General features: G+C 37.3%; 1 protein-coding gene across 3 annotated transcripts; it reads right to left on the bottom strand.

Annotated features, from left to right (window-relative positions):
- Positions 1–232: 232 nt before the first annotated feature.
- On the bottom strand, positions 233–22,722 carry LOC105691558 (diuretic hormone 44). 3 transcript variants are annotated; one of them, XM_012410096.3, is made up of 4 exons: positions 21,809–22,722; positions 4,300–4,456; positions 1,696–2,157; positions 233–1,449 (listed from the first exon to the last, which is right to left on the bottom strand). In XM_012410096.3, exons 2-4 carry the CDS (start codon positions 4,438–4,440, stop codon positions 1,423–1,425), a joined length of 630 nt encoding a protein of 209 aa, XP_012265519.1. In that variant the 5' UTR covers positions 4,441–4,456; positions 21,809–22,722; the 3' UTR covers positions 233–1,422. The 3 variants fall into 3 exon arrangements, with proteins under 3 accessions (XP_012265519.1, XP_048515997.1, XP_048515998.1); XM_048660040.1 differs by lacking the exon at positions 21,809–22,722 and adding an exon at positions 6,722–6,943; XM_048660041.1 differs by lacking the exon at positions 21,809–22,722 and adding an exon at positions 5,716–6,158.
- Between the last annotated feature and the right edge of the window lie 1,401 nt (positions 22,723–24,123).

Below are 24,123 nucleotides of genomic sequence, written 5' to 3'. Positions count from 1 at the left end.
ATGATATATATGTGTATAATATGTATATTTATACATGTATAGATATTCTCATAATTTTATTTGAAAAACAAAATTTATTACAAATCAATATTCATTGTAATTGAACTTCACAAATATATTAGTTGTTCGAATAAATAATTGTCATATAACATATATATGTAATATATTACAATAAATACACTCGTCTTCATTTGTCTTCTTTGGTTTTCTTCCACTTCCTTTTTTGTGGTGAAAAAAAAAATAATCAGGTAAATAAATAGTCTACACATCTAAAATAAATAGTACAAATATTCATAAATAATGGAAACCTACGTATTACATAAATAATCATATATGTATGTCTCTCTCTCTGCGTGTGCTTTTGTGTTTATATAGGTATAATATAGGTATGTGTGCGCGTGTGTACATAAATGTATATTATATAGTATATAGTATGTGTACATGTGTGTGTCTGTGTAAAGATATAGTACCTCGCTATTCATTATATCTGTACACGTCACAAGAAATAAATATACATACATTGAAAAATGATAATTATCTATAATAATTCATAACCAGCATATACATATTATCATATTGACGGTATTATATAGTATAGTTACGCAGTAATAGTCGGCAAGTTATATTTAATTTAGTGTCCCTGGTACATGCATTTATTAATTTATATATTTCTCCAGTTTGTTTTTTCTTATTTCTTGTTACGTGTCTCGTGTCATATTCGTCAATTTTATGCCTAATAGATCTATGTATAATATATTTATAACACTAACATCGATGCACGTACATTGTGTCAATATAAGTATTTTTTTTTGTTTTCTGCTTTTTATTTTGTCGTCTATCAGATTTTTCGAATACAATTTTCTAGTTTCGTTCCAGTGATATAATATTATTCCCATTACTTGTCAATAAATATTTGTTACGACTGGATGAATTTTCTAATACGATCGAAAAGATTCTCTTTAGAAAAATCTCAATGCTTTAATACTGTTCAGTTTCACCATTCGTTTAAATAATTTTCGAATTGAAAAAGTCGTTAATAAACGTAAAATACGCATGCGTATAATTTTAATACGTTTGTATATATGTATGCACGTATAAGTATACGAGTGTAATTACATATATGCATACGTAAATGTTTATATATATGTTTATATAATATTATATAATCTTTTACAGGTTTTTCAGTGACAACTAATTGTAACTTATTTTTATTTTATTTTGTACTGAAAGAGTAATTAGCAAACACGTAAATCTATCTATCTGTTAATTTTAATTTTGGTTTTTCTCGGTTTTTTAGATTAAAGGAATACTGTAAACGATACTGAATATAATTGCAACATCTAAAACTATTACCGTTTGAGAGCCACATAAAAAGCGAAGCTGTCAATCAGTTATCATTCTTCGAGATCATTGAATGAATCATTACAATAGGTTTAGTTCGTTGGCCAGCTGAAACACATTGAAAAATCTTCCTTCGTCAATCTTCACAGAAACAATTGCACGGACTTCGGTCTTTTGTTCTAGTGACATGAAAATTAAGCAGGGAAAATTGTTTGAAAACAAAAAAATTGCCAGGAATAAATACGTCGGAGGGTTGCGTAAGGAAAAAGTTATTGCGAACTAAACAAGAGGCAAAACACGTTATACCTGAGATGAAAATTAAATTGATCGATAATCTTTGCTTTTTTCACTTACCCTTCGTGTTTGATCGTCTTCGACTTCCTGTACGACTGGATCCTCGCCGTGGTTTTCCCAAACTTCTTGATCGTTGGTACCTCGATCGGAATTGAGCTGCGATTGTTGATCGACGCGATGACGTTCTGAATCAAGATCGTTGATTTCAGAAACGCCACGGCGATAGGCGTAAAGGTATTCATTAGCCTTTGACGGAGCAAAACCTTTGGCATCAGGATCTCCGTTTGCGTCCTGCATGCTCAATTGCGCCGTATTTGGAATCGCGCGTTTTCCAATCGTTTGTAGAAGACGCCTGTTCGCATCGACCTGTCTCTGATTCTGACGCATCTTTCTACGCGCCAATTCCAGAAGAACACGTTCCCTGAGGACGTCCATGGGATTTACAATCGACAAAGAGCCCAACCTCTTCATACGAGATCCTCCCACGCTTCGGCCGGGATCCGACTCGAACACATCCGCATCCTGAGGGAAGATTTGGTTTTTAACTGTCGCCATAATTATCACCGTGATTGTCGAACTCATTCAAGGATAAACTCATTGAGAGGTGTCAAATATCGTAAAAAAACTATATCGGAAATATCGAGGCCGCGGGAGATTTTAAGTGGTCAGTCCACAGATCAGTGTCTCGTGGAAAGCAATAAATTTCTCGAACGATTGATCACTCGGGAGATAGTAATCGTCATATGCATCCTACACCTCCTGGTTCTATAAAATTAGCTCGCCTGTAATTTAGCGATCAATTATTTGCTCAAAAGCTGCCAGCTCATTGAAAATAAATGTTGATTCTTCTATAAAATTGGACCGCCGATATTGAGTCCGAACAATTATATCTTGTTTTTTTGTCGATTCGTCGCTTCGTGAAACGGAGCAACCCAGGTTTCGAGTGTGACGATTTGATTCGATTGAAATTCGTTGTTTGCCTATCAGACACCTGACACATAATATCCGTATTGTCACAATACGTTTTATGGTGTTCGGATAACTGTGAAAATTATTTCAACATATCCGTCAAAATGTATTGTGTTTTCTTTTTTTTAATTATCAATATTATTATATATAATATTTCAAACGTTACAAATTATTGAGAAAATTTATTTCTAGACGTCATCGATAGTCCTATATGCTGTCAGAGTTATATCTATTATGAAATGTATGAAGCATATAATGCATGTGTGATATATTATACTCGTATATATCACATGTCGTTCATGAATGATGCAATACAATCCAATTTATTACGCGCTTTCGGTCCAACGAGTACGATGAGCCGGATGCAATAAAGCAATCTCTGTGCAAACCCTCTACAATTACATCAAGCAGAAAAAGAAAATCATGGATTTATTATCGGTGACGCCAGATTACCAGATTGACGGAAAAAAAAAATTGTGGTCGAAATTAAAAATAGTAAGCAAGATCTTCATATCCGGGACTTTTGAACTGAATCAAAAACTTTGCCTATAGTTCACGAAGGATGTTTTCCGTATGACTTTGAAGTTATTTGCAATAGATACTACTGCAGGAAATACCGTGCCTCCATGTATAGAACTGGTATCGAGAAAGGGACAGTTCCACCGGGATTGAAAGGGTTAATTAAATTCTGTCTCGGTTGTAATTAAATACTCACAATTAGCCGGAGCAATTTTGGTACATTTACCGTCACCGTGGTAAACAGTCACTACACGGGTATACATAAGTATGCGATATGCATGTCGTACACACAGAAGAAAGACAACCACTCGCGAGAAAAAAAAACACAAAGAACAGAAAATACGAGGAGAAAAACTATCTCTGTCGCAAATTAACCCTTACAGATGTTACCGTGTTTCCCTGGTACATATGAGGAGATAAAATGTGTACAGGGTGATTCCTAAGTATACCGCACCTAATAAGAGAAAAACGAATAAAAGATTGTGAAAGGATTCCGAAAACCTAATATCATGCATATATCATTTGTCCAAGTCACATAAATTCATGTTCGAGTAATATCTTCAAATTTTATAATTTTCATATATTTTTACTCTCTCGAGGTTTCGGATTGGTACAAATTTTTTATTTTCGGATCGATTCGTAAGTCAACTTATTTTATTCTCGGACTTTTCAACACATGACTTTCAGCTTTCGGGTTGGCTGTTTTATGGAACACTTTTTCGAGCACCCTGTACATGTGGATGTCAGATTACACAAGGTACGCACGGGTGGATTTGGATATCCCCATCGTCTGCGCATTCCCTGCCATTTTCTCTCCGCGGTCCAACACGCGTTTACTTATAGGCATCCCAGCTTTACCTGACCTTTCTTCTTTCTATCTCGACACTTTTTCTTTCTTTTATTTTTTATTTTTTTTGCTCTAGCCATATCACAACGTATTAGGATATATCCCGAATCATATATACTTCTATTTCACCTATAGACGTAAGTACGTGTGGATGTACAGAATGGACAAAAAAAATAGTAATAAAAATTGCTCGATTTCAAAATGTACAAATTGAAGACCAGCAGAAGAAAACTTCAATAGGAGAGTTGAGCTCGCATATCGGAATTCGAATTGTCAAGAATTTTCCATCCGTTGCTATAACATAATTTGAATGCCTGCGAATGCATTACCTCAAGCCCGTGAACCTGGTTGAAAAACAGAACTTCTGGACCATTGGCCAACTGGAGATCTCTCCGTCGATACGTCGATGTCGGTGCAGAGTGCACAATCCCGATGACGGAGGCTGCTGCTAATACGTTGACCAAAAACATCTTGTACGTCGACCGACTGAAATAAGCAAAGAATTTTCCGTTACTGTACATTACTATTCTATACTTATGATAGATGTTTCCGAAAGAATTTTTTTTCTCTCTACAGAATGTTCGACGCATAAATTTTTTTCCCATGAATAAAACAAGCGGTTTCACGGAACGATCCTCTGCGAAACCGCGTGATAAACTGTAATGGCAAAAACTCGTGAGTCGACGAATAGCCGCGAATTTTTTTTATTTTACCTACAATAATGGGAATTCGATCGCTACATGAGCCTAAGTGGCAAATAATTACGACCCAAAAGGTCGGAATAAGTGAAAGATCACCTCGTTCGCAATTTTTCTGTGCTACTCGATCGCGAAACCCTGTCCAGACAAATGGGTGGATCGTTTTCACCCCGCGACGTTTGGACTGGTGTGTCGTTAGAATGTCGCGAGATTTTTTGCTTCTCAATTTGATTCGATAGCGTGAAAATTTTCAAGTTCTTCAGCCGGTGCTGGAAAAATTCATCTTCCATCATTCGTTGTTCATCAATCGCATTCACGCCCGTCGTCAACGAGAAAACGTTAATTTGTACAGCCAACAACGAAATCAGCGCAAGTTCACCACCTCATTCTGATACTCTGAAGTCTAGAACGTGGAAACTTGCCCGCGTTCACCGCGAGTACGTCTACAATCTTTGTGCCGACTACCTTAACTTCATTAGTACCAAGTTTCGAGCACTTCCATGAGAGAGGAACAAAAGACGTGAGTTGTCTAATGTGTGGTACATCGAAGTATACGTTCGTGCACAAAGTAAACTGACAGAAAATCATTCTCCTAGACATGCTAACCCTCCAATCTGAAAGCTGTACCACGGGCTTTACTTAGCACGTGGTAATGGACGAGAATTTGTAGTAATTATTACGCACTAATGGTATGCTGATTTTCATTTCTTTTCCCCGTTTTTCCTGTCTAAGTACAATAATTGTCATTCAAATAATATTCACGTTGTGACGTTCGCGAAGGAGTAACGAATCATCCTCTATCATACGGTTACCTATTTTGAAAAATTAAGTTTATTCCCAGATCGTGCGAATCAATTTCTCGACTTGTTTTATTCCTAACTCAAGTTTTCTTCACTTGTATTGGTCAGATTTTTGTTTTCTCCATCATGACGTTGCCGAAAATCTACGTATATACGGGGTGCCAAATATTAGGCTTTTTTTAGAAACGTTTTACGGAGTTGGTTATATAACAGGTCTCTGTAATATAAATCTAATAATATTCATTACCTGGATCGTTTAATTTGAACTCGCTGTAAGATTACCGCTGTAAATTTCTGTCCATTTTTCGATTAACGTTTCACCATCGCTTTGGACAATAGTTTTTCACTGTTTTATACGCGGTGGCTGAGGAAGACCCAATGTTGAATTAATTAATGGATGTCATAACGAAGCGAGGGGGGGAGGCACCCTAATATATATAATATCCACTTCGTCTGCTGCTTCTATTGCTGTATAGCGATGTAAAGGTATCTGTAAGTCTACGGCATGTTTGCAAATCGATGTCGTAACAGCGAGCTACGAGTAAAAAAAATTTTCAATATATTCGTCGGCCCAGGTGAAATTGATGGCAATTCACTCAAAGGATTCTCACGGGTATTTAGATATGGGTAATTTCGCGGAGTTAAGTAATAATTAGGAAACTCCACCACTCGAGAGCAGAATGCTTTTATCTATACGTATACATACAGTAGAGTTACACGAACACACTGCACCGCCGTTGATAAAACGCACAGACGTTCTACCCTTTCTATTTCCTTCTTTTTATCGAAGCTGAATTTAATCACGTGTTGACGCGACTCCAGACTTGACGTCATTCCGCCGGATCAGGAAGCCGTGAGAAATCTACGATCACGGGTATTTGCAGCGCAAATTTAATGCTTCCATGTCCACATATTCCAGACTTATATATATATATATATGCTACCTTTTCTACAACGGCGTTTTCAGATTAGGCACAAATGGACAACTGGAGAAAAGCTACAATTTTAAATTTCAAGTCTCGAACCGAATTTACGATTTTGATTACCTTGTGACAGAAGAATCCCACACTATTTTTCATACGACGAACAGTTTTCGAAATAATGTAATAGAACGGGACAACCTCTGATTAAATTTTTAAATACCTCCGTTACCGATCATGTTCATTTTTCAAAAAAATGTTCGATTCGCGGCAAAATTTTATACGGATAATTCTATAGTTTCTGATTAGTGAATAATAGTTACGTCGACTTACCACGTCGAAGATCCCAGAAATCTGTCGTCTCGATGTCTTACAAGAGCGAGACATACGTGAGTTGACGAAATGTCTATTATCTATTAATAAACGCTTATCAGTCCCTCCTTCGTGCCCGACATTTCCTCCGATCACCATACAAGCTAATTTTAGCAGCTTATCGTGAAATAATTCTATCACCGTGTATTGTTGTGTTTACTAATTGTCGTAAAGTAATTATATTTTTGCGAATCGGGTCGTAAATCAATTTGCCGTTTCAAATAAAAGCTTGACAATGACTAACGAAATGACTGATTGCGAGGTGAAACGCGCCAGCAACATTACTTTACAAAGGTTGAATCACCACTTACGTACGATATCAAGTGCAGCCGTGAAAAACGTACGTAAAACGCCAAACGCCAAACACCGACGCACCGGAGACGATTATCTCTGCCATTGACCGAAGCCGAAAAACTGTTCGAACAAAATTGATCGATCTAATAATTGATCGATCGATTGATTAGGCATTGTCCTAGTCCGGGGCTTATTACGTCACGCGAAATAGGATTCAATTTCGCTTAGGAGCTACTACGTGTGCACTCACAACGAAAACCTTACGATCCACGCAGTTCGTTGACTAACAAAAATCGCCCGCTGTTCAACGTAATTATCCTTTTTTGACAACATTTTACAGAGTAATATTCATAGAGGAATTGGAGAATTCTCGACGCATAATACAAGATAATAATACGGGAATTGCATAATACATAATACAAGAATACAAATAGTCGGAAGTAACAGAAGATCGATCATCGGAGTGTTGCGTACAAAACTTTGCGTTATTCAATTGATAATCACGCGGGTTCAGTGAACCACCGAAGAGGTCCTCGGCAATTCATCGTATTTCAAACGTTGAAATAAAGCTTTTTGCAATGAGCGTATTAACCTGACTTGACATGGAGCTCGTAACATGATTTTCGAACCGTGCATGTACCCATGATACCTAAGCGCAACGCAGAAACTTTTCCAACGGTGCAAGGAACTTCCGACATTTTGAAATTGGATATACTCCAAGTACAATAGAAAATTCCAATGGATGATTCCGACTTCAAAGTAAATCTATACGTGGGAACAATTTCATAGATCAACTCGTAAATAGAATACTTATGCTATTCGAGTAGACAAAAAAACAAAAAGAAAAAAAGGATTTTTCCCCATTTAAAATTAATATAAACGATCATCCATCCCAAACTAGATACGAGCGATGAAAGTGTCGAGAAATTAGGGCTTCGAGTCTTTTTTTTGTAACAACGTGATAAACTAGACGTTTGTACGTACGAAATGACCAAAGTATTCACACATCCTAACCCGTTCCATTATCGTATAATTATTGCAAATTCCACTAAAATTATGCGCATTCCAGAATGCAGGTAATTAGTGTAATTGATGAGACAATACGATTTCGAGTAGCGCAGTGAATTAGAGTATTTGCAATTGACCATAAATTCAAACTGAATATTGTTCGTATCGATATATGCGATATGATTGGACGTCTATATCGATAATGTCGTTATCCAATTTTACACGATTTTAGATTTCTCTTTTACAGCAATCTGAAAAGGTTCGCTACTTATGCACGAATATTTCGCAGTCATATCGTGTCACCAGACCCTGAATTACTTACATTTCTTTTTTCCCTACATTAAATAGCATCATCAGCGCGTCGAATCACGTAATGAAAATTATAACGCATGAATGATCACGGGCAAAGAACTTCGAAGATTAATCTGTTACGTAAAATCTGAGGGTGTGAAAATCAGCTAAATAAAAGCTCGCTTTGATCTACAGCGCGGAATGAATACAGAAATCAAAGTTAATATAAAGGTCAAACGAGAATTCGCCAATTTTCACGGGGGTATAGATTCTAAATAAGAATCGTCAAATTTGTATCAATCTTCTCCACAATTTCCTGTACGCGATACGTCCGTCACGTGTTTATCGATTATTGCAAATCAGACGACTCGAACTCGCTCACTGAATGCTTTTTCTCCGATTCATGTCGATGTAAAAAAGAGAATCTAACAATCAAATGAAACAATTGTGCAGAATTTGAGCCAAGCGCTTTAAGATTGAATTCCATAATTTTGCGATGATTTTTCAATCGGTAAAAACTTGTTATTTTCCGCATCGCCATAAATTGACCAACGAATCGACTCGACTCAAATATTTCGTTGGTCATGCGTAGAAAAAGTTTGCCCAACGAGTGTAAATTTCGGAATGTTAATTGGTGGAGGAGATCGGAGTCGATTTTTTCCAAAAATTTTCCTTTCCACGAATGCGCGGAATGAAGTTTATTCGAAAAATATCCAATTCCGCAAAATAATTGGAGACGTGCGTCACGTGATATTTTCATTTTGTAGTCCGTACATACGACACGTTGTATTATACAACGATCAAGGGTGCACTACAAGTTTCGACGAAAGTGATCCAGAGCTGAAATCCATAGGAGCACATATTATATTGTTACGCCGTCGGTTGACCCCAATCCGCGTTATCTCCCCGAAGTATCATCCATTCAAACGATTTCGTCGTCGTCCGAATTAATGGCGAATGTGCGGTAACCATTATACGTATATTCACTCGACCCAAACCCACATTGAATAATCGATGTACATGTAATAAATACACGCATTATTACGGGCTATCCATCAAATGTATATCGCGTTGGAGCTGATCGTACGAATTCCTATAAATATTCCTCTCTACGTGTGTCTCGGCTTTCGCATTTTTTTCATATTATTGTTCGTCCACGGCTTAATCGACCGAAAATTTTCTTACACCAATCTTTCATCGCCCGCAATTGCGACTGTATAATTTTTTTCATTTTACCTAACTTTTTCCTTTTTTTTTTTTTCCACCGTTTAGTTACTATGTCGAATCTTTGCGTCGGGATAAGATGACTCCTAAATTACGCAATTAACAGGTGTAAATGGGCTCGCCGGAACCGGCCAGTGCTTTTACCTTCCTGATGCTACAGTTCTGTGCGATTTATAATTCATAGCGAAAATTCCACCGCCCACGAATCTGATTTAATTCGAATGAAAACTCTTAAAGCCCCTCGTGGGTGTGAATAAAACGCCATAATGCCGACAGCGTACGTTAAATAGAATCGAAACAGAGTTACATTACACTGAATTACCCTTCATTTTGAAATTTTTTTTTATTCTACAGCTGGATAATGGAGCGAATGGCTCTACACCGTGTGAATATCACGATAATCCAGCGGTGTTGAGAAATTTTGTTCGCGCTCATTGTCAAACTAGGGTCAATTATATTTTCGCGAATTAATAAGTCAGGGAGTTGTTGAATCTCATGGTTGTAGTTTTTTCACTCGACATGAAGTCGATGCTGGAAAAAAAGCGAAAACTGTTCTCAGTATGCAGACCTCACCGATCTTATCAACGTGAGTTCTTTTATTGAAAGAATTAATTGCGGAAAATTCGAAGAACCAGAGACAGAAGTTTTTTTTTTAGCCGATCGAACTTCAACTCATCCTGCTAATAATTGCGCGACGGACTTGATGAAGTCTGTAATATCTGATTGAATTTTCACGTCTTTTCGGGACTTTTCTCTTTCGCTTAAAAAGATTTCTTACACGAGATTCGAAGGCCCCGTTAAGAAACCTTATTCGCGGAAACTCGTGGAATCCAATGCGGTCTCATGAGATTCATCGAGAAGCGATCGAATTCCCCGCGGATCACGGTACCCTTATACAGCTGCATACATCTGTTGAAAAATTTAAGTCACAAAGAAAAAAGTTCCGCGCGGTTTTCGACGAAATCGATTCAGTGTTAACAATCAATTATTAAGATAAGAAAAATCTCCGTGGAAATTGATATTGTCGATCCATTTCACCCCCATGTATTTGCACCTGAATCTCAGGGGTAATCTTGGCGAAATAATAATTATCATACGAATAGAATATCGATTGAATTTTCAATTACCTTGAAGAATATCGATGGTTGGGTTTGCTTAGCAGCTTTTCATCGTAGAAATGTATAAAATCGAATCTCCGTATCGCCGCAACGCCATGGATCTTCTTTGGTGTACAAATTTTGACATTCGGCGATATAATTTACGTTTATATTATCCCCCAACTCGTTTGCCGCGGTATGCGAGACGGTTAGGAAATATCAATCGATCACTTGACAGCGAAGCGGCAGTCGCGGTTTCGCGGTTATCTCAACGTTGTGTAAAATCAAATTAAGCATAGTTTGAATCGCGAGAGCAGACAACGCGCGGCTAGACGCGCGTTACGACCGGAACAACGACTCCGAAGATACAAAGCAGCCACATTTGATACGGCTAAGCTGACGCGTACAGAAAATTTTTTTCGGTACATCAGTGAGATGGATCCGTCGGTGATCGGTTTAGAGTATGAGGAAGAACTCGATTAGAGTTAGTTCGAATCGGTTCAAGTCGGTTGGGAGTTGATCCAATCAGTTGAGGCTAACAGAGCATGTATAACATTCGGCTTTGGACGAATTTAATCAAATCTTCAAAAGATTTCATAGTCCCGAACCGATTGTTATATAAATTGAAACTCCTGTCTGAGTCTGTAGCGACGATGAATGATAACGTACATTATGTACGTCTAGCGCAACTCAGCTGTATCTACGTTATATATGTATAGGTATACGAATCTACTAGTCACATGATTCCGAAACACATATTGCAAAAGTGCTATCATGTGCTATCTAATTGAACGGTGTCAAAGGTCCACTCGTATTTTAACTATACATAATCGTATCAACTCCATCAAGTTATGACCTACGGTATCATTAATCGCACTTACTCTTTGTTTCATCCGTAAAATCTAGTTCTTCAACCCCGTCATCGACCTCCGTTGGTGAATAATTAATGACGTTTTTTCAAACAGGTATTTCAAAGCACGGGCAATTTTCGATGGAAGCAGAGAAGTGAAGAACAAAAAATTTTTTCGGGTATTTTTTAAACGTTACCCTGCCGATGATAGATTCGATGATAGATTGAAAAATTTTGAAAAATGTACGAACGAATAGGGTGGGTCGAAACCTGTCCTAGTTAGTGTGGAATGCCCGGTATATTTTCTGTAAGTACATAATCGAGCTGGTCCCAGTTCTCAACCGATCGACCGCCCCCGCATGGCATTCTCTTTTGGTTGGGGTAGACTCTGTAGAATCGTTGGAATCTTCCCTGGTGTATTTCAAGAACGCCTTTGACGCGTCCTTCTCTCAGGAAGCTTACTTTTGATGTTTCCACTGAATTGATGAAATTTCTAAATTTACCGAACTTATATCCACAACTTCATACCCTGCACAGTCCCTTGAGGCATGTTTTACATAACTACACCTACTGTAGGAGAATTCTTTCCACTTTGACCTTGACAACGCATTACACGCATCGTTTTTTTTTTGTCTTTTCTTCTCGTCATATATGCACAAGATTTTCTAACTTTTTACCTGAAATATCAATTGAAAGCGATTTTTACCGTTTCGGTGCGTGCGCGATAAAATTTGATGAAATAAATGATCGGATCAAGGGTACGATTTAATTGAGAAAGAAAAAAAAAAAAAAAGGGGGAGGAAGAAAAAAAATATGATAATTACGCGATGATAAACGAGAGCAACGGATTCAGTCATAAATATAATTGACAAGTGTACCGTGACGAGAAGGATGATGAAAATAAAAAGAGAGAAGAAAAATTATATAAAAAAATTGCATTGTTATTCAAATTCGTGTAAATTATTATATCCTTCCCACTTGTAAACGTACATGTAATACACCTACATGCAGTGAATACAGTTACAGAACTCCTGGGTTATCAGGCGTATAAAATTTGTGCAGAGTAGCGCGAAGGATCGTTGCCCCGCGCGGAGTTATGTTGTTTATTAGTTCTTGGCCTGTTGAATGCTCCGGAATCGCTTAATCCAAGGGGAAGATATTGTCCCTGCAGTACACACATGGGGATTGAGAAGGGTGGAGATGCGCCGTTCGGCTTAATTTACTTTACAGCACGCTTCTTGCTTCTGCTGCCGCTGAAACCGTCGAACAAACGGCCGAATGTCGCACCGAATAGTTTGTTCTTTGACTTCGATTTTCATCATCGAAATCCTGTGCAAGAGCCGGTTTGAAAATTCATCTTGTACGGTAGCTTATATAATGTCATCGAGAAAGTATAAGTATACATATTTACGATATGTATATATACGATACCATACCGTGTTCGAAATTCTTTTTACTCTTTACATATGTAAGGTATTGTTTTTTAGTCGAGAAAAGAGGAGAAATTTTAGCGAGAAATTTCGTTGTAGTCCTACGAAAATATTTCGTCGCTATATTTCTCCGATATTTTCTGCAGACTACGGGGGTCTTTTGATGGAGAGAAAAAATTGAGTGATCAAATATTTGAACCGGGCCAACCGTGTATTATACCTATTTCAAAAGTGAGACGCTCCGATGGAAATATTCAAGGAAAAATCGCTCGCAATGAGATAAAATTATTAAATTCGTATTTTCAGCTCTTTTCTTTGGCCCTTAGACAGTATAGTAAAAATAATCGATTTAAGATGAGCTCGAATGACGCCATAACATCGACATCGTATATTGCGCTGGTCATTGGAATTATGGTTGTACGTTGAAATCGTTTCGCTTCATCGTCCGCCTTGCTGGTTATATTGGTACGATACGTCACTATATGGCACAAAATAAATCGAAAAACTAACCCGTTCCACCAGACGTGATAACAGGATCGATCCCAGAGTGGGAAACAACGACGAAAGACTGAACCAGAAGAATCGCGCGACGTGGCGATGATCGAAATTTTCAAATTGAAGAAAACGACGAATTCTCTTCATTCCCATGAAACACGAAGAAATATCCATTGAGACGACAAAAAAAAAATGGCTGCATAGGTGATAACTTAATCACAATTCAATGAAATTTCAAACTAACGATTGACAATTTTTTTGATGAAACCATGGAGTGTGGAACAAAGATTCATTTTTCCATTATGTATGTATAAAAAAAAAAAAAATTCGCCAACCTGCGGAATTGCAGGGTACGTTAATCAACGCGTCGAGCTTTTGACTCACATTTCAGAAGGCGCGTTTTCGTGTGCTTCAATTTAACCATATATTATTTTTCTTTTTTTTTTTTTTTTTGGTTCACCCGGTATAAATTGTACCTTCTACCGAGCTCATGTTCAGATCCTTTACACTTTCTAAATCCTCACCCGCGATTATTCTCCCTTGAATGAAATGTTTTTGATACTTTGCCCCCAGCCAGAAATTCGAAGGTAAGGAAGACGCTTTTCAACGTAACACGGCGGGTGGTATTCCTACGAAAAAAATTTCTTCGTGAATTAAAGTTGGAATGAAAAACTCCGCTTCGGAAACTGCAGCTAAGAATATACATTCTCGCTTTCACTCTCGATTTCTAAAGCTCACATGTACGTCTACCTCAAATTGTATTGTTACCCCCAGAGGCGTTTCATGGGGATTACGACGAAAGTTTTCGGTAACATAATAACGGTATTATAATGACAACAATAACTACGGTGGCACCTACAACGATCGATGAAATGACGAAGAAAAATCTTCAACAGGCTACAAAAAAAAGTAGAAACAAAAAAAAAAAAAAACACCGAACAAATCACTGTACGCGGAGTTAATACTTTTTACCCTCAAAGATATGGCAACCGTATAGAATGTCCCGAACTTCAAGAACAACATCACGTAATTAGGAATTCTATACTTTTAAGAAATAATACATAGCTAAGCGTCTCGGATTAAGAATAGTTGTATCTGCAGTTAATAATAGTTTGCATAATCGAACGAAATTCCATACCAAGGTGCGCTGCGGTAGCTGAATAAAAAACGAAAAAAAAATGATGGAATTTTGAAAATCTGCTTTCAGAACGAGGAAAGCCCTCGTTGAGGTCGCAAATTTTCACGTCGTTAAAATATAGGTAATTATACGAGTATAATTGCAGCCAAGAAAATTAAGACGGTATGCTCTGAGTTGCACCGCGGATATAATTCCCACGCGGCTGTCTTATGACGCTCAAGTACAGGGGTCGTTACATATTATCTCGAGGAAGTAGTCGGTGGATGTACAGAAATCTGATTTTGTGTTTCTTTTTTTTACATTTTTGTTATTCGCCTCAGATTGAATCGCACGTAGTCAACGATCAGAATGGTTTTTAATATGTGAGGTACATATGTGAATGTATCGACGAGTGCGTATTATTTTATGCACCTGTAACATACATATACCTATGTACAACCGACTACAAGCGCGTCTCCTCTCGCTTATCCGTATTATCCGCTGTTGACGTCACTATAAATTCCAATTCTCACTTCTGCGATCTCGGTGAAGTTATGTAAATCTATGCAGTGAATCGTATAAGAATATAGAAATTTATCTCCATCTCGAAATTTCCCACAGCGAGCATTTATTTCAGAGTTTTTTTTCTTAGAAATTGAGTTTTTTTTTTTCTCTCAAAGCCTAGTCGTATGCTACGGTACACGTACCGTGGAGTGAGCTCGCGGTCGAGAACAATAGTAATTAAATCAACGACATACCGCGAGCTAATCAATATAATCTGCGTACCACGTGTGTATTAATTTATATTGCATTGTTAGCATTAGAACACGGCGTAGATCTTCAGCCACATAAACGCAATATATAGCTGATGTATCGATGTTCTGAAAACGTGGCATATGTCGTATGCAGATATAGGCCATGCGGATTCGCAATTTTGAATTGTATAACCCGAAAAAAGCGAATCCCAGGTGCGACCAGGTGATTTCAATCCAAATTTTATTGTATCGTCGGTTCGAAATGTGTAGTCACGAATGTGTACAGGCGTCAATATTATATGCGGTTGAATTTTGCGACTCGGAAAACGGAAAACGGAAAACAAAATTTTTGAAAACTACATACATAATAAGATTCCGGGGGAATTCATTTCTGCGAAGTTCGCATAGTAGGTGGATGCACATACGATTTCATGTGCACGAGTATTATTTACCTATAACAATATGTGTGTAATATCTGGATGATATTTTCTCGATATTGAATCGAAGAAACGTATACAACGAAACGTATCTATCCGGTGTTACACATACATATATTATGATCGGCTGGTTTCTATCATTTTCTTCCCATATCAACGCACCATTACTATATCGAGGGTATAACCTATGCATACAATAAATAGTTGATCGAGTAACCCCTCACGGAAATACGTTACGTCTTTTATATGTTATTTGCGGTAAATAAGATTTTCCTTATCAATCCCGCGCGGATCTTGGTATAGGTATCGGAAAAGACTCAAGACGTAAGTATACCTGTAGGTGCAGGTGTGTACGTATCTACCCATACAGTGATATAATGTTGAATCCCACGGTATCGTCTCGCACGGTATCGTATCGCGTTAAATTATCAGATCGTTCCTTTGAAGCGCCTCTTGAGTTTTATGAGATGCGAATCCGCAGCTTCCTATATCAAGAGAACTCCGCCAGAAACGGCAAAAGGTGAAAGAGACGTGGAAAGAGAGGAGGGAGAAAAAGTAGAAAAAAAAATATAAGTCTTTTCCAGGGACCACCAACCGCCACCGTCGATCATACATGGATTCCATCAACGCCTTCTCCCATTAACCGAATAATTCCCGTAACACCAAACTCTACAGGTAGGCATAGCGGGATATTATTTACCATAGTTTTATTTTCTTCCTTTCGCAGGCTCCCGCCCATTTCTATCGATTTGTTTTGTCCGTTTTTGTTTTATTTAAATGTACACCTCAACGTTAAGTGAAAAATTTCAGTTTTCACCAGATCTCCCGCACGTTTTTAAGTCCGGAAAAAAATCTCCTCCGATCATTTTTAAAACGACGTCTGCAGGCCTGACAAATGTTTTATACGACGATATATCTTGCGAACAGATCGACAGATTCTGATTTATTATTATTTTGTTATTTTTTTATTTTTTTCTTGTTGCGATATTTTATAGAACCGCGTAAATTTCAAATTGCAAAAGAACCGAGAATATCGCTCTTCGAAGTATTTTTCGAGTCGTTGATGATCGTGAAAAACATTCAAACGAATTATAATAACCACCCTTGATTTTAGTGAATCGAAAAATAGAGAAGATCAACGTAATGGGAATTTTAGTTCTCATACGGATAATATTTTTTGAGCTTAGAAAAAACTTGTATGCGAAAACCAAAAATTTGTTTGGTTCAGCAAAATTATGAGGAAATTGAACATACTGACTATGGAAACTTTTCGAACTGCGCAGTGTAACATTAATCGTATCTAAAATCAGAATTAAAAAATCATAGAATGCAAATTTTTTGCGAAAACGTGAGACCCGAAATTGGGTCGCTTCGATATATGATCTGCTGGGGACGACCTGCCTCGCTGTACACGCGTAATTTTTTGCAATTTTACAACGCCGGAAAAAAATGGAGTTCAAAGAATGTCACGAGAGAAAAAACTTCTCATCTCTAGTAGGATAGGAATAATAAATTTCTACAATCAGAAAACTTTCGATTCGAATTAAAAAAATTGTCGAGTAGCTTGAAGAACGAGGGAACGAAGTTTCTAGAAAATTTCTTTCTCGAGAAGACAATCCCGTTTATACGTCCCGATGGCAATTAGCTGATTAAATATCACATAAAACCGCAAGCGCATCTATATAGAAGAATTATTAAGACGGTTCAAAACCCTCCTCATCGTAATTACAAACTACAGCAGCTCTGCTCTTCATTCTGGGCTGATCCTGACGTTTAATAATTGGAGTAGAACGCGTCATTACCACCTTACTGTAGATCAATTTGTTGCGAAGAAAGCTATTAAATTTCGGATCTTCCGTTCCAACGATCCACTCGCTGAATGCAAATAGATCGACGGCGCGATGGAGTATGATTTTGAATCGCTCGGAAATGCCATGATATTTCATGTGTTTATTTTACGAAGAAATTATATGTGTTCGACCCCTTTCATGCAATAGCAGATCAAGTTCTTCTTCCGCGTGATGGAGTAAATACATATCAAAATTTCGATGAGTGGTTTCGTCTACGCCATATTTGAAAACTTCCATTATCTGATGCAACGCTAATATTTGTCGGCAATGAAATTTTGTCAACCAGTAAAGATCGATCTCCGAATATTGCGGAAGTGTAAACGGAGCGGTTACTATAAATATATAAATCCTTGGATTTTTGCCGCCTCACTTGAGAAAAAAATTCAAAAAAAAATCTCATTACAGCCTAATAAATTTGTGTCACCTGTGTATGACGGTATACAGCCGTAGGTATGATAGTGATTTGGTATAGATAAGGAAATTAATTGTCGAGCCAATCGATAATGATGAAATGATTATCGTGAATTTATGGGCATTATATACCAGAGCTGTCCTTAAAAAGGGTGATTAAAGTTCAAGATTTTTCCGAAAAATTTGGAAAAAATCCGACCGAAAGGTATCATCTCTGCCAACATATAACGACAGTGGCAGATTTTTAAGCTGATAATTGAGCCAACGGTAAAAAAAAAGTTCAAAAACCACGAGAAATCGACGTATTTCTTATGAGAAAAAATGGGGCCTTCAGGGGTGGAGTAAATATGAAGGGAAAAATTTTAAATGAATCGTGAAGTTTTTCTATATTATTTCGAACCAATTTGAGGGGTGAGGCCATCAGAATTCGATTTGACTCTTTTCACGGACAGGTCTATAATATAAAGTAGGGTGGGTTGAAAATTTTTTTTTCTTTATTTTCTTAGCATGGGGGCAGAATTTGTACCTTATAAAAAAAGAACATTTTTCAAATGTGAGAAAAATTTTTTACTTCATATTTTGAGGTAGCCCACTCGTTTTTTGAATAAATAATTAATCACGTGGGTTACTTCCAGCAAAAAAATTTTTTTTTTGGTCAAAAATTATAGAAAATATCTAGAAATTGTCGATCGTGCATGCGTATATTCGAAACATTCGAATTTCTCAATTCGCCAGCAAACCCGAGCTTAGCTGGAGTCAGGTAGCCACGGGCACGCGGTTTGTTGTGGGGCGTCACCTCTGCTCAGCCCCGAAGGTGACGTCTCACAACAAAACGCTACGCTGCTGGCTACGCTGACTCCAGCAAAGCTCGGGTTTGCTGGTGAATTGAGAAATTCGAATATTTCGACCCATGCATGGATTCCAACAAATCGAAGTGGGTCTACGACTAAAACCACTCGATGTGTCTTATAATTTTCTACTCCCAACAGCGAATAATTGATGATTAATCGATCGATTGCACGAGTAGATGATTTTGGCTTTCAGATTTGGATTCCTGAGCTGTTTATATGTGAGATTGCTCTTGGAGAAGCAAAAAAAAAATTCAATTTTCGAGCAAAAAATAAATTATTTTTTTAATTGGGTTTAATATGCTTTTCTTACGTATTTTGATCGCAGGAATCCAAATCTGAAAGAAAAATTAATCTATCTCTAAAATTGACCGAGTTATCGCCAATTTTCAGCTTTTTGGGGTCAAAAATAAAAAATTGATTTTTTAGTCTATCTAAATGTAATTTGAGCTCAGGAATCCGCATCCGGGAGAAAAATTGATCTGTCTGCAAAAATGACCGAGTTATCCCCATTTTTTCGCATTTTTTACCATAAAAATGGAGATATCTCGAAGAGAAAAAATCGTAGCTCAATTTGGACAACGGATTCGTGTTCCTGAGGTCAAAATACATAAGAAAAGTGCCATACGATCAATTTTACAAAATAAAAATTTTTGGCCAAAATTTGAAAAAATCGTAAGGGGTACCCCTTGGAAAAATCTCAAATTTTGGCCAAAAATTTTTATTTTTTAAAATCGATCGTATGGCACTTTTCTTATGTATTTTGACTTCAGGAACACGAATCCGTTGTCCAAATTGAGCTACGATTTTTTCCCTTTGAGATATCCTCAAATTTATGCCAAAAATGACGAAAAAATGGGGATAACTCGGTCATTTGTAAAGATGGATCAATTTTTCTTTCGGATTCGGATTCCTGAGCTCAAACTACATCAAGATAGATTAAAAAATCAATTTTTCATTTTTGACCCGGAAAAGCTGAATATTGGCGATAACTCGGTCAATTTTAAAGAAAGGCCAATTTTTCTTTTAGATTCGGATTCCTGAGGTCAAAATACGTAAGAAAAGCATATTAAACATAATTAAAACAATGATTTATTTTTTGCTCAAAAATCAAATTTTTTTTCGGTTCTTCAAGAGTAATCTCACATATAATCAGCTCAGAATTTGAAAAAAATGGAAAAATAATATAAATAAGCTGCAGTTTTCGTGAAAGAAAATTAGCTACATTTGTATATTTTTCAAATTACTGCCCAAATTATTGTTCATATTATATGATAAGAAAAGAATCCCAGCTGCATTTCGAATCGCAGACGTCCTCAATTTCAAAACTTCCAACTAACGACGATACTTGATACAACAAGGTGATTCAATCTTGTTGTATAGGTTTATGAACACATATAAATCATTATTCTGAAGCAGAGGGTGCTGCCTTCCCACCCCAATTGCCATTTTGCTCCTCTGCACCATTTTCGAAACATCGTGACAATAATGAGAAAACACCTGAGATCGCATATCGGCGCGCCTTTGATTCAGATGTCTGATTTTGTTTCCGATTGTCAAAATTCACCTTCGCAATTGTATGAAAAAAAAGTTCCAAGACAGATATAATGCACTTTGAGATTTGAGTTTCAAGGCTCCGAAGCTTTAGGGCTCAGGAGCTTCGTCTGTGAGATTTATTTAAAGCTCACGAACAACTTTCACGTCACCGCGAACTTCTCCTGTCCCAATTTTTTATCTTATTTTTTTCTTTTTTGTAACTTTTTTGTCAGCGTTACGTCGAGTTGGAGTAATTCACAATCAAGATTGGTTCAAATCAGAAGGGATTTTTTCATCGTTCCCGGGATCGGTGCACTTTAATAGGTTTCCGCATCAGACGATTTAATATCCAGAATTTTCGTCACCCATTTCTCTCGTCATGCAGAATATTATGGATGATCATTCGTCTGAACTTTTCGGAGTAAATCATGAATTTATGCACCAATTGAAATTGAAAAATTGTTCTCTCATCAATTTTCCAAGATGTTATCCTGTCTGCGAAAGGTTTTTTTCGTACAAAATAAGAAATATTCCTTCTCAATTCGGATCAATAATTGATCGCATAAGCCATTATGCCGACGTCGAAATCAGCCCCTCGCAATTTCTCAGTGAAAAAGAGCAGGTGTATCTCAGGGTGGGCCGAGAAACACTGGCACTGCTTACAATGTACAAGACAACGACTCCCAAATTGCAAAACGAGAATTTTTCGGTATACCAGATCGCGATTGTTTGACGTTGAAGAAAACGAAATGAAAAATGATCACGTTTCAAAATTAGCCCTTCCTTCGTTCAGCCCCGCAGCTGGTGGGGGTAATTTTCAATAACGATCATAGTCAAGTTGTTTCAACGTATAATTGCACCTACTCCAATAAGATAAAAATGAATCACCTACTTACTTCGGTATGGTTCCAAAATTCCGAACTCTTATTACCTACGTTCCGGGTGCGGTGACGCCGCTACTTATCGAATAAATTAATTCTATACCCCGCGGAAGATTCTTAGCACGTATGTGGAAGCTCGTACATAATGTAGCAAATTTTGTTGTAGCAATAAAGGCCTCGTTAAGTTCCCAGCGGCAACTCCCGGGGTGTTAATCAGGGATGGTTGAACACATCCCCGCGTATAGGTGTACATATTTCAAACTCGTCACATACGTTTCTACGTAGAGTGGTGTTAGTTAAGTCGCGTGGGGTATGAATTTCAAAGTTTATGCCAGAGGTTATCGACATCGCGTGCAGTGAGAAAATCACATTTCAATTAGGTACAACCTACTCACGTATAATGTAATTGGTACCTACTCATTAATTGCATTATCTAATTAAACTGAAAAATGGTAGATACTCGACGACCAATTGTGAATAAGAAGATAATTCAAAAAATACTCTTAGTTGAAACACTTTCTTACCTTATGTACCCGCGCGCAGTCTTCCTACCCTTACAAATTGATCGGTGCACACTTAACAAGCGGTGACCAGATATGCGAATTTTCTACTCGATTACTGTACTTTATTTTATTTTATTTATTCGTTTGTTTTAGTTTATTTCAAATTTACGCCGATGAAGTTCACGGATTTAAAATTATTTCAAAAACCTTGGGGTGTGTGTGGAAATTATCGACAATAAAACTAAAAATTAAACAAATATCACTGGGGAAAACTTGTGCGAACAATTAACTGGTGCAATAATATATATTTTTTTTTTTTTTAGACAGAATACCGGTACTATCACAATTTGAATAATTTTTAAATCTTTTTTTTTTTGTTTGAAACACGTATTTTCTAGAACTTTTTTTTTGTCTTTCTTTCAATTACAACCCTGCCTGCGGTGTATACGATGATATTTTGTCAACCGATTTCCGGTTCAACCCTTTTGATTTGTTTGTTTTTTTTTTTTTCTCTTCTGTTGTTGTTTTACTGATGAATTCGGCGACCCTCGTCTTTGGAGTCAGGTGTCTTTCTTGCGATATTTTTTATATCAGTTGAGTTCTTTACCGTTGAATGTACTACCGGCGTATGACGCTCTCGGGGTTCTGGGAGAGAGCTTTTATAGCCCAACTTGAATCGCACAGTGGCCGCTACGGTTACGGTTCGTACAGAGTTGGGTTTGGCTGGTTGGTTGATGGTTGGCTGGCTACGCTGCTACACCACGACACGCACTATACGGGGCTAAATATCCCTCTGATGAGACGTCGACGCCGAATATGGAAAGGGTGGAGATTCGGGATTGTGGGATTTGCCGTACACACTCCGTCGCGTACGCTTCGACACCCCCACGAATTGTCTCTCCTATTAAATACAAACCTGGTAATGTATATTATTCATACGTACGTATAGGTATATACTCACGGTATCCTGTACTCTGGTATAGGGTATAATGATCTTGCGTGTTTTTTGACACGTGTACAGGTGATGGAAGTATGTGATAACTGTAGCGGCATATAAGTTATTCCCTTTTCCTACTCTCCCTCGATTTAGGCTGAATAATATTGTTGATTATCATCATCCGATATCTTGAGTTTGTCGAGCTTCTTATTTTGTGGAATGGAATTTTTTTTTTTTTTTTTTTTTAAATTTTAAAGGAGAAATTTTTCATCGAGACTTATTGGAACCAATCGCAGGATAACCTTAACCCATTCAGCTGCAACACCGAGGACGCTGGAATTTAATATATTTATCGCAAGCACAGATGCAGTGAATACAGGGAAAAACGAGCTTTTGAAATTTTCCAATTTTGGTGAACAGGAAGATCTTCGCGTTTTCCGCTCTCTCGCGCTTCGCTTCATAAAGCTACGGAAAACGCATTTGAAGCACATAAGTAGGTGTATAAGTAGCTCGATACGGCGTATTGTCGAAAAAAATCTACATATTTTTAATCCATTGCGCACTTTCCAAATCGAGTTTTCAATTATAGCCGACATCGAAATGAATATGCATCAACCGCGTCCTCGAAAAGATGGGTAATTTCCGATTTCAAAAATAAAGAAACGAAAGAAAAAAAAAATATCTACACGCGAAAAATAAACTCCTGCAGTATAAATAAAACATTGCCGTATGTAGTTCATTTATTCGCGCATGAAAAATAACCCGGAAAGTCGGCGTGGCTGTTGATTTTGCGCGAAATAATGTACCCCGTGTTACAATAATCATCATGATGACGATATTAATAATAATAATGATAGTAATAATCATATACCGAGATCTGAATTCCGTTACCAGAATTCCAGGTGTTTCCGTAGGAAACGCTGGCGTGAATCCAGAAGTAAAAAAGTCAGTCAACAAGAACTAACGGGTAGATTGGATACGAGGGTGGATTTTGGCTGGTGAATTCGCGAGGTTTTTGTATGATACGGAAAAACCTTCGTCGAGTAGGTGCAGGATATTAACACAAAAAGTTATTATGGTTTCACCGGTGTAATATTAACGAGGTGAGAAAAAATGACCCAAGAAAAATCCGGGACACTATTAATATGTGAATAAAGGTTGAACGGATTTACCGTGAAACTTTTATTTTTTGTTTCTTGGACAATTAGAAGTACGAATCTTTCGGAAAGATAAATGTGTACGGTCTTGAGGATATTAAGATTTTTCACAAATAGTCATTTTTCTAATATTTCCGAGGAAGTAATACCTTATGTGAGTTATTTAGGTAATTGAAATCGATTACGAACACTGCGTAAGCATAGACTAATTTATAGGGTCGCTTTACATGAAACTCCGCAAG

This window comes from Athalia rosae, chromosome 1 (genome assembly GCF_917208135.1).
Source record: "Athalia rosae chromosome 1, iyAthRosa1.1, whole genome shotgun sequence".
NCBI classification, from domain to species: Eukaryota; Metazoa; Arthropoda; class Insecta; order Hymenoptera; family Athaliidae; genus Athalia; species Athalia rosae.
Note: the sequence above shows the minus strand (reverse complement) of the source record. Positions and strands in the feature narration are given on the sequence as shown.

Bases quoted from the DNA above. Each gene is read 5' to 3' on its own strand.
- LOC105691558 (XM_012410096.3), bottom strand. From the start codon at position 4,440: ATGTTTTTGGTCAACGTATTAGCAGCAGCCTCCGTCATCGGGATTGTG. The intron at 2,158-4,299 runs GTAATGCATTCG...ATCTTCCCTCAG, and splicing joins ACCAGGTTCACGGGCTTGAG to GATGCGGATGTGTTCGAGTC. The intron at 1,450-1,695 runs GTAAGTGAAAAA...AATGTGTTTCAG, and splicing joins AAGACGATCAAACACGAAGG to CTGGCCAACGAACTAAACCT.